Source organism: Larimichthys crocea, chromosome XIV (assembly GCF_000972845.2).
Source record: "Larimichthys crocea isolate SSNF chromosome XIV, L_crocea_2.0, whole genome shotgun sequence".
In the NCBI taxonomy this organism is placed as follows: domain Eukaryota; kingdom Metazoa; phylum Chordata; class Actinopteri; family Sciaenidae; genus Larimichthys; species Larimichthys crocea.
In genome coordinates, this window is record NC_040024.1 from 9559311 (window position 1) to 9571335 (window position 12025).

General features: G+C 41.5%; 1 protein-coding gene across 2 annotated transcripts; it reads left to right on the top strand.

Annotated features, from left to right (window-relative positions):
* The first annotated feature begins 5420 nt into the window (after positions 1-5420).
* cnpy3 (canopy FGF signaling regulator 3) lies at positions 5421-11519 on the top strand. 2 transcript variants are annotated; one of them, XM_019265664.2, is made up of 7 exons: positions 5421-5696; positions 6638-6761; positions 8206-8302; positions 8826-8948; positions 9076-9193; positions 9301-9630; positions 11413-11519. In XM_019265664.2, the coding sequence occupies exons 1-6, from the start codon at positions 5558-5560 to the stop codon at positions 9582-9584; spliced, it is 885 nt and encodes a 294-aa protein (XP_019121209.1). In that variant the 5' UTR covers positions 5421-5557; the 3' UTR covers positions 9585-9630; positions 11413-11519. The 2 variants fall into 2 exon arrangements, with proteins under 2 accessions (XP_019121209.1, XP_027143662.1); XM_027287861.1 differs by having other exon boundaries at positions 9301-11519.
* The last annotated feature ends 506 nt before the right edge of the window (positions 11520-12025 follow it).

Here is a 12025-nt window from a genome sequence, read left to right on the forward strand (position 1 = left end):
TTGTTGACTCTTTAATAAAGGCATCCTTAGAAAACCGTGCTGTCGTTGCCTGTTTATTTGACTTGCCTGCAACAGGTTTCACGTTATTTAAGGGTCAAACTGAGCTTTGGCGACAAAGTTTTTTCATTCTGGATCCTTAAAGAAGAAGCTGGTAGCAGCTGTGAACCACTTCATGTCATCTTATCTCCAATTTTAGCACAAATCTTGTATATTTAATATTCAGTTATCTCAGCATGTTCATAGATTACATTATAATACAATTTCCTGCTTAGAGACCGAGCAACAAGCAAGTACCAACAACTGCAGTTTTGGTCTCTGTAGCTAATTTCCCTGTTCAACTGTACTGAGGGTGAATTTATATACAACTCACCTGTTCACATTATATTAAGGCTTAAAGTTATGCAGGATTAAGAGCGTGGACTCTTTGATTGACAGGTAGGTGCCATTACAGATGGCTTGTTGCATTTTTAGACTAGTCAGGAGGCGGCAGAGGCAGAACTGCCAAGACAGTCATGGCCAGACCTGCGGGTCACATCCATGTTTTATACTGTCTGTAGTGTATAGACAGGACTTTGAGTCTTATTTTGACTCTTGTAAAATCGTTCATGATGGTTTCAAACATGCTAAAAAACAGGTGGATGCTGTTGCATTGAGATTTCCATTGATTAGTACTAAAGAACAATAAAAACAGACAGTCCACATAATTTTGGCCATATAGTGTAACATCAATAAATATACAAATGATATAAATAAATCAGTTTCACAACACAGCGCATGTAACCCTCCTCGAAGAACTCCCACAGCTTACATAAGGAAATTCACAGCCCTTGACCTGATTTACATCCAGCCTGTACTTGAACGGTTTTATATGGTGAGCAGGTTTTCTCATAAGTCGCTGTGCTCGCTCTGTCAGAGGAGACAGTCAGGCATCTCAGACTCAGTCTTTGTCTCAAAACGTGTCTAAAAATAACCCGAGCTGCAGAGCCGGAGCAGACAAAGCAAGTGTTCCTGTTAAAATTGAGTTTTGTCAACAGCGGTTTAAATTCATACCCTGCTCTGACACAGAAGGAGGTCTTTTTAAGACATGTCTGGGGGGATACTGGGATTAAATGATGAGGTCATGAGGTTTTTTAAATATATTTTTGCTTACGGCAGCAATGAACCACCATGACTTTACTGAAAAGTCTTCATCCTTCGTCCTCAGCAAAATCAGTTTCACGTCGAGTCATCACAAGCTTGTAAGAAGACTTTTATTCTTGTACCAACACCATGAAGGGAACTGAACAGGGAGTCTGTTTTTATAATAAAGACTATGGCAGTAATTCAGTCAGTTACTTCTGTAACACGTCTCCAACACAGACAGTTTAAAGAATGGATTTTAAATTAGCTACAGAGACCAAAACTGTTTTTTGTACCAGGCTGTAAACATGTTTATTTCTGCTGTGAAGTTGGACATTTGAACATGGGGACTTATGGAGACTGACTCACTTCTGGAGCCAGCCTCAAGTGGACGTTTGAGACACTGCAGTTCTTCACATCCACGGATGTTACTGTTTGATGAAAACCCAAAATAACAGATAAAACCTGAGACTCAAATTTACAAGAGGTAAACATAAATACAACAAAATACAGTGTGTAAGATATAGGCATGAAACACAACAAATCTTTGCATATTAACTATTAATGAATGAAGTTTTTTAGAAGTGTATCAATATGTTACACCCCTCATACCAACTTTATCTCAACATTTTCTCACAATATACAATATAATATACATAAAAATGTAAGAAAAGGTGAGATACATCAACTTTTTGTGAAAACCTCTTAATGAAAACATGTATTTAGTTTGAATGCAAAGCCTTCAAATCTCTGTACGCTCTATTCTTTCTATTGTCTCGGATGCTTTTAGTGATCGGGTTGTTTTAATAGTTGTTTGTGTACATGCGTTTGAGTTCATGCTGGTTTAAAACTAGTTAAAAGCTGCCTCTTTTTATGCTATACGTGTTGAGAGCGAGAGAGAGAGAGCTTTTTCAACATCCTGCTACATAATCTGAATGTATTATTATTTTATTCAAGGAACAGCTGAAAAGGAGAGCAAGAGAGAGGTAGAGAGAGATGTAGAAGAGAGATGAGAGTTTTTTTAACAAAGCCCTCGCTTGCCCGTTGTGTGGGCTGCACTGCTGAATAAAAACCAGCTTTCATCTCTCTCTCTCTTTTTCTACATCAACCTCCCCTCCACCAACTCAGTGTCAAGTTCTGCTATGAGACACAAAGTGATCTGTGTGTGTGTGTGTGTGTGTGTGTGTGTGTGTGTACACGTTGTGGAATGAGAAGCTGGCTGTCCTTTTGGCAGGCAGCAGTATATTGAAGCACCTCTCAGAAAAACTGGACTATTATTGAACTACTGAGAAAGACTCTTATCTTACAGTGAAATACATCGCTTTTTCCCCTCTCTAACACACACTCTCTCTTTCTCACAAATGCAGTCAAACACATTCAAGCGCACTGAATCACAGTATAGTCGAGGATGCATGTGCATGACACCAACATATGTTGCTTCTTTATAGAGAATAATCTGCAAAAGTCCTGCAAAGTTCTTCAGGATTGTGTGAAGGAGTTCCTCAGGGAACATACTGAGGTCCTCTGAGGATTCCTTTCAAACCTTTACTTCATTGAAAATTGTCTTTACATTCAACATTACATGTTTTTTTTAAACATTTTGAATAACTTCCATTCATCTCTACCTATTAAATTGGCTATCACAGCCACGTAATTGGCTACCAGTGTTATGCAAAGGATGTGTGTGTGTGTGTAGCTCATCCAATAATTGGCAAAGATGTGGATCGTCAGTGAAGCTGAGGCAGGCTGAATGACACCTATTTGTTCAAACAAGCCATCTGTAACAGCGCCCACCTGTCAATCAAAGCATCCACACTCAATCCTGCATAACTTTAAGCCTTAATATAACCTGAACAGGTGAGTTGTATATAAATTCACCCTCAGTACAGTTGTCATGAACGGGGAAATTAGCTACAGAGACCAAAACTGTTTTTTGTACCAGGCTGTAAACATGTTTATTTCTGCTGTGAAGTTGGACATTTGGACATGGGGACTTATGGAGACTGACTTACTTTTGGAGCCAGCCTCAAGTGGACGTTTGAGGAACTGCAATTTTTGCTTTCATTTCACAGCCTCAGAGGTTGCTGTGTAATTATTCTTATTTACAGATGTTTATACATACATATAATCCAAAGTGGTGCACTGCTAAGGTCTTCACTGTAAAATCTACAGACACTTCTTACAGTGTAGATATAAATATGAGTGTGTTTGATTGAATGAATGTTTCATTGCCTTGTGTAGCATACAATCTATGTCACACATATAAACACACACACACACATCTGTTTTTCATAGAGCGTGCAGCTGGTTGAAGGTTATTGGCTAAATAATCGTGTCCAGTGATCCCAAACCAATTGAATGTCAGCAGATGCATCACTGCTGGCAACAACCGGGCCTTGACATATCACACCTCTGATAATTTGTCTGAATGCATGATGATGCTGACACGGCAACACACACACACACACACACAATTTGTTGCATAACAGATGCAGGGATAATTCTCTGTGCTTTAGGTGTGTGCATGGCTCCCTCTGTTGGATGAAGATGAGAATCACTGAGCCAAAGATGTTTTAAACAGAAACTGACAGACAGCAGATTGACCGTAACAAATCAAGGTCATCAATTTGTTACAACTGGGTGCAACACCGGCCAAAACGGAAATCCAATTAGTTCAGTCGGGAACATGGTTGGTTAATTTCCAAAACACCAAAACACTTTAGCCATTTTATTAACCGACTGGTGCAATCTCAACCACCTCCACATCAACCCCAGCAAAACGAAGGACTGTCCAATCCCTGGATGTTCACCTGTGTAGTCTGTGATGTCACATCGAGATGGTGGGTGTTCACCTTAACAATAAACTGGACTGGTTGGACAACACATACAAGAAGATACAAAGTCGCCTCCACTTTCTGAGGAGGCTGAGGAGAGTGAAACTGTGGTGGTCGTCTGCTGGGGAGGGGGACTCAGCAAACTGGTCAAGAGGGCCCTGGATATTCCCCCCTGAGACTCCAGAGAGGAAGTGGGGGAGAGGAGGTGGTGTCCATCATGAATAACTCCTCTTACCCCCTGCATGAGGAGGCCTTGAACAGCTCCCTCAGTGACGGACTGCCACTCCCACCATATAAGAAGGAGGGCTACCACAGCTTCTTCATTCCAACAGCTGTTTAACACCAGCAAGACTTCATGACTTATATACAATATATATGTCTTATTCATGAGTAATCTTATTGTATCTTAAATTAATTTATTTATCTATTATAAAATAGTGCGTGTGCAGTGATGCTTCTCACCTCTTTTATACCTCTCTCTTAGTGGTGTGTCGTACATGAACGACCGTTCTTTGAACCAGTCTTTCAAGTGACGATGAGCCGGCCCCTGTCTGCGAGCCGTTGAGTGTTAAGTTGTTGTTTTGTTTTTTTACTTTTGAATACTTCAGTACCAAGGATGAATAATTTAAGTGATATATGTGCACACATACAAATCATACAAGTCAAAAGAGCTTTGGCTGAATTATTGAAGGTATAAGCAGGGGCACCGCCAGGAATTTTGGGCCCTATGACAAAAAAAACAAATTGGGCCCCCCCTCTGCACAGCTGTTGTCACCACATATCTAGGACCTAACTAAGCTTTACGTAACTCTAATCAAAGGCTTGCGACTGTTTTGCGTCTTGTAGTTCAATACTATAGTACTAGCACAATATTTACTGCTGGTGATTTGTACATGCATGCAAGTCTGCATACAGTATGCAGTGCAGTTCACTATTTGATGCGAGATTAAAAGCCACCGTAAAAATGTGCTAAAGGCCATTTTTATTTAACCTTTACTGCCCAAAGGCACCGATCCCCCACAACCCCTCGCTGGGCGCTTCTCAGGGGGGCTGCCCATCACTCCACCATCTCTCTCCACATTTGCATGTCTATGAGCCCTTGTACTGCATGTGTGTGCCTGGGTTAAATTTCATGTCAAAATAAAATAGAGTGAAAAAAGAATTTCCCCATTGAGGGATGAATAAAATATATCTTCTTCTGTTTAATGATTTTATATTGGTGTTTACCTATTTTTGGGGGCCCGTGTCAGTCGTGGGCCCTTGGAATTGTCCTAACTTTTCCCCCCTATACGGCGCCCCTGGGTATAAGTGGTAAAATGAAGAAGAGCCGTTAGGGAGCCGAAAGATTCGACTCTTCTTGGTGAGAGTCAAATGATCCGACTCCCTAAAAATAACCGAACTTCCCATCCCCTCCTCCTCTTGCCTCTCATTGGTCCAGCCGCCCCCTCGCTGCCACTTCTTCCTCTCTGATTGGCTCAGAGCTCAGCGGAAGTGCTTACTTTCATTTAGTCCGTGGTCCGCTGTGATGAACCGGAGCTCGAACCGTCAAATAACGGAAGAATAACGGATCAAAATCACGGTTTTCAGCCACTAAACAAGCTCGCATGGGCACGGAGGAGTCGGGCGGAGCCGTCAGGATGATCTCGGCCTGGTGTTTGTCGTCTTTGTTGATCATTTCGTCGGTCGGAGCAGCTAAGACCGGAGGGGACGACGAGTGGGTTCACCTGCCCGACAAATGTGAAGGTAAGAGCGGCTGTGAGCAGCGGCTGGACCCCTGGAGCTACCCCCAGAAACATCCACAGTGTTTAAATGTAACCACTGTTTACACTGAGCTTCAACAAGAGCCTCTAAAATGGCCTCAAAGCAGCTGATTTATTTCATTTTTCAGGCTTATGCATTATTATATTGGCTCAACAAGCCTTAAAATAGATAAAATAAGGTTATATACAACATAAAAACTGCAGTAACAGTCCAGTATCACTATGTTCCCTCTTAATAGAAATTATTGTCAAAATTTTGGCACTAAAACTATTAAAAGGAATGTCCAAAATTAAGCAACAAACACAATGAATGACGTCCAAACTTCTTTTAAAGAGAGACATATTTGACACCATGTCAAAGGTTTTCTGGTGTCCATCTGTTGTGGAGAAATTGCTGGAAGTCAAAAGTCAAAGGTCATGAAGGAAGAAAGTGTTCAGGAGCCTCTGATGTCTTATGCTGTTATTGTTTATTGACGCTTGCCCCCAGGAGAATTAGAGACACTCTCAAAGTTCATCAGTAGTGCCTCAGTCGGTCTCACATTCTGCCCAACTCGTCCTGGTGGATCGACTTCGAACCCCAAGATAACACCACAAATACTACACGCCCAGAATTAGTCAAAGATAATGTCTTTACCCTTGGAGGTGTTATTGTCAGCATATTCTAGTTTGGAGACACAGATTGGAACGTCAACGGCAAACTATCTGTTATGTCTATGATGGCAGCAACAGGTCTCTTCGACCCTGGCACCTAGACTGGCACCTACTGTTCTCAACCAAAACCAAACAACTAATACTGCCAAGGACCTCAAGGCCCACACGTGACCTTGTGTAACCTAAGGATAGAAAATTCCACAACATATACTATATTTTACTTGCTGATAGTATTATGTGTCTTGAGTGAACTCTCTCCGTCTCTTTCTCCAGTCTGCAAGTTTGTCAGCATCGAGATGAAGTCGGCCTTCGACGAGACGGGGAAGACCAAAGCAGTCATCGACAGGAATCCCTTCATAGACAACAAAGGGGCTCCGCCGATCAAATACGTCAAGTCGTAAGTGTGTGTGTGTTTGTGTTTATATGTTATGTCTTTTCCATCATGTCTGTGGTAGGACGGAGTTTGCTGGGCTGATTTTGGATCTTTCTCTCTGGCGCTCAGCAGCAGCAGCAGGCAGCAAGGGACGGGAACTTGGTCAGGTCTCAGTTCCTGTGGAGGAACTTATTATAGAACGAGGAAGCAGCTGAGCGCATGGTGGTGGTGGATGTGTGATAACAGAGCTCAGTGTGGTCTTGAAATAAATGCCCCTTTTTAAGGTCGTTTAAAAGTTGGTAGATTCAGTTACTAGTAGGTAGTAAGTTCGGATTGGAATCAGGTAGAAATTACGTGATTTGGTCAGTTATATCTGCTTTTGTTTCACCGTTTGGGTCTTAAATCCTCTGAATTTTTAATGCTAAGTTAAAAAGTTACTCAGTTGCTTTTTGACTCTACAGGATTTGGTGTTTTACAGGTGTGGGCACACAAAAATAGATACTGTACTTCAACCACAACACTTTCACTAGAAAGACATAATGAAACTACGTTTCTACCGTTGTCGTCCCTGAAACAGAAGAAGGAGCAGAAGGCTTGAATCAACAATATGTCGGTTGTATCAAAGTACACCAGAAGCAGCTCTGTTGATATCACATTTGTAAAGTCGGATAGAAACACAGCTCTGATCTGAACGAATGTCCTGAGATATTGAAGTGTGTTGCAGTCACAAAATGTCCTCAAGGAGGGTTAATCTGGCAGCTGGATCCGAGTATTCAACCTAGACAAGATCGTTGATCTGGCCATTCTTTCCACTTGGTTCGTTAGTGCTCATCGTTGTTGTGACGACTGTCGTCAGAGTCGTTTAAGTAACCCGAGTTTTGGTGTGAACGATTGTCGTTCAGGACATCTGAACACCGGGGTGGACGACTGTCGTTGGAGTCACATGAGGCCATCTATGAATTGTTGTTTAGTCTCTCGGGAAGGGATGAAAGAACTATTGAGAGATGATTGTTTCTCCTCCTTCACTCCTCTTTGAAACCACCTGTCCTCCCAAATCAGACCGTGAATATTACAGTGTCCCTGTTCTCTAAGGTGAAGGAAAACTGCCAAGTTTAGTCCTAACGAGTTGGCCCTCCTGTGGCTGTTTGGTTTTCATTGGACCGCATACACCAGATTGCTTTTCTGGATGTGGGGAGTACAGTCTTTGAGGTTTGAGTTTGTGGATACTCCAACTGGACCTTTGGGAAAGTGGCCACAAGATCCAGGAAGGACAACACAAACGGTGACAAAGAAAAGAAGGATATTGTCATCCCTTATGTACAGTATCTGGTGTATTGGAAAAACCCAGGAGAACTGTTCTTTAAACCCAGCAACAGAAAAGATCGTACTTTCTGAGAAACTTGCAGACCTCAAAAGAGGTCTGACAAAAGTTTAGAATATCCTGACGTCTTTCTTTCTTCTCCCACAGAGACCTCAGATTCATCGAGGTTGTAGAAAATGTGTGTCAAAGGCTGCTGGAGTACAATCTGCACAAAGAGAGAACCGGTAGTAACCGCTTCGCCAAGGTCAGTCGGGGAGTGTGTGAGTGTCTGCAGAAAGAAAGCTGCAGTTAAATGTTACGTGTTTGAACATTAAAGATACTTTGATAGATGTAGTTACTGCTCCGTTTACATTAATTAGATTCATTTATGGTTCTATAAAACACATTTAATACATTAAATAACTCAAGAATTCTTATTTCTGACACAATCTGACTACCTGTGCACTGCTTATTCTGATGAACCCACAAAGAATTACCCAACTCTGCACTTCCCCTCAGCTTTTTTTGTCTTTCAGATCATTGTTTCGGTTTACCACCCACAAAATGGACAGTTTTGGGTTCACACATGTTTTTGTCGAGCTTTATTTGGCTTGCGATTAAGTTTGTTCCTCTGCTGTAAGGTGTAACTGACAAAAGAAGTTGTCCACATTTAAAATTCATGAGGCAATCACCTGACACCTGCAAACCGACGGCACGGTGCACTTGCATTTAACTTTTGGACGGCTCGCTTCCTGTTTGACTTCACCATTCCATCTCTCTGTCTGTAGGGCATGTCAGAGACCTTCTCCACCCTCCATGGCTTGGTGAATAAAGGCGTGAACGTGGTGATGGACATCCCCTTCGAGCTCTGGAACGAGACTTCAGCGGAAGTGGCCGACCTTAAAAAACAGGTAATCACCCACAATCCCACATCCGATTTAAAACCTTTTAGATTTTAAAATCCTGGGAGTTTTGTGAAAAGAAAAACTGGGCAAAACAAACATTCAGGCGTTTTTAACTTGCATGTGTGTGTCTCAGTGTGATGTGTTAGTGGAGAAGTATGAAGACGTGATTGAGGACTGGTACAAAGGAAGTCAGGAGGAAGACCTGACCACTTATCTGTGTGAGAAACACGTCCTCAAAGGACAGGACACAGGTAACCCCACCATCATCCCCTCCATCTTTCTACCCGTCATCTTTCCTGCCTCCGTTTGATTCCCACGGTTTTTTTTCTAACGGTTCTTCTTGTGTTTCTCCGTCCAGCCTGCCTGAGCGAGGACTGGGACAGGCTCAAGAAGAGGGGCGACCAGGCAGCCATCGCGGAGGACAAGAAGAAGAAAAAGAAGAAGGGAGGGAAGAAGGGAAAGGGCAAGAGCGAGGAAGGAGAGGAGGGAGGAGACAGTGTGGCGACCAAGAAGAAGAAGGAGAAGAAGGTGAAGAAGAAGAAAAAGAGCAAAGCTCCGGTGGAGAAGATGGACGGAGGGGTGTCGTCGGACGAGGAGATCCAGCCACAGATGCCTCTGTCTGGGCAGAAGACGGAGCTGTGAGGCCTGGTTCCCGTCTGGACCTGGATCAGCTCTCCCCTAAACAAAAGTAAACTCTTAGTAAAAGCAGCTTCTTTAAAACGTCTTCAACTGTCGTCAACATTGAGGTTCAAGTCGCTGGATTTGCTGAATCAGCTCTCGTGCTGTCACGTGCTGTTTTTAAAGTCTTTATTTCAGTTTCTGGCGATTCGTCGCAGCTGTTAATAACATAATTCATCTTGTTCGAACCCTTTATAGCTCCAACTTCGCATTTTTCAGGCATTTCACAATAACCCTAGTTTCTCCTTCACACAAGGAACAAGATGGTGAGGTGAGGGTGTTTCAGTCAGTTACTACATCTCTGGATGCCACTAAACCTTTTCCAGTGTTATTTTCATAGTTGTAGCAGATGTTTCTATTGGTTATGACACATTATATTCAAACTGTATTGTTGAAACATTTCATCAATCATTTGATCAACAAAATTTGTTACACTTTGGGTCGTGGATTTATCGTTTTTAGACGTATGTTAAGCAAATCTGTTGCCAACCCTTCAAATGAACTGCATTTCTCTGGTTTGTATGACTGTAAATTTAATTTTTGAGTTTTGAACTGTTGGTTTGACCCAAAAAAACAAACAAAATGGGAACCTGAAGAGGTCGACTTGGGCTCTGGGAACTTGTGAAAAAACATTTATTCATATTTAATCATCTAAATAACAATGAATCAAAATTAGTTGAGGTCCTAAAAACACCCAACACTGGATTCCTCTTGGTGACGTTAACTGCCTGGTTTTTACAGAGCTGCATGCCTACTAGTACTGACTGTTGTTTGAGAATATACAATACCAGTAGCCTTAAAACGATACTTCATTCGATACCTGCCGTCAAAGAAGCCATTGGCGTTGCGAACACGGTACAGCTGTCCACCCTGAAGTGTTTTATCTCGTTACTTGTGTTTCCTGATGTAATTCTTACGGTTATCCGATGCTACAGACACGTAGCATGGCCAAACTTTTCAATGCTGAACCGGCATCAACCCCGTAGCGGGTTAATCAAACATCGCATTGAATTGAAGAACTCTTGCGTTGATCGACTGCAAGCAAAACCACACAAATAGTCTTTTTTTAATACAAGGAGGATTGAATGCATGTGTCGTTTGACTCGAGAAGTTTCCAGTTGGTACTGGGTTATTGAGTCTAAACCTGCGTGAGTACTTTTGATTTTTGAGCTCCAGGTCTACGAGGGAAGTTTTCGTCATTTCTTTTTCTCTCAGTTGAACGTAGATGTAGAATTGCAGCTCTCATGATGTGAATTTGTACCTTTTTGTTCGTGTTTCTGCCATCTTGTATTTACTGAAATCTGAAAAAACGGGACCTTTTTTTTAATTTAACTTAATTTGTTTTGAGTTCATTTTATGTTTTTATGACCTTTGGAAAAGCTCAGATCGCGTTGCCCGAGAAGGTAAAGGCTCCACCTGTGTATATAAAACATCGGCCCTCAGAGATCTGCTTTGAATGTTTTTAATATGTGACGATTCAGATTATTACATTTTCACGTCCCTGAGTTTGTCTCATTCAGTGAAATTCCCCTTTAATGAGTAAATTCAATTTTTTTTATGTCAGTGATTTGTGTTTCTGTATTTGTTTGATTTTTATAATTTTATTGTTTTGTGTCTTCGTGTTCGTGCTGTACAAAAGCTGCTATTTAAGGTGTGCCTGTTTGCGAGTGTTTGTTAAATCTCGAACTGATGATGATGATGATGATGATGATGATGATGAAGGTGTGTGTGTGTGTGTGTGTGTGTGTGTGTGTGTGTGTGTGTGTGTGTGTGTGTGTGTGTGTGTTTACAGATTTTTTTATTCTGAAGTAAAATGCTGGCTGTGTTGTATCGGAGTTGCTTTCTGAAAACCATGAACAGACGCATCAGTGGATCAATAAACAGGTTTGAAAACTCTAATCACAAGTGACTCATCTTTTCTTTTTTTTTTTAAGGTGTTTAAATGATTTTCAAATGGATGTTTTGATCAAATCTGTTTCATATTTTTGACTCATTTTCTTTAAGTAAGTTCATTTATGATGCAAATATCTCAATTTCTACCTCAGTCTCAGTCTCTGCTGCATCAAAACATTAAAATAACAACAATATATCGTCCGTAAGTGTGTTTTCAATCAGTCTACACTCGAATACGTGGGTGAAATGTTTCCTTTAGAGCAGAGGTAGAAAACCGAGCCGCCATTTCAGCTTTCTTTAACGAATCTTCTGTTTATGGAGCTGTTAGACCGCCTCGTTAACACAGGTGTGGACCTCGTTAACACAGGTGTGTACCTCGTTAACACAGGTGTGCAGCATGTCAGAGCTCAAACAGTTCAGTGAGCTCAGAGAAAATATAGTTTTTAAAGACTAAAGGTGGACTAATATGGACTGAAGAGGAATATTTGGTCAGATAAAAACATCATTTTGAT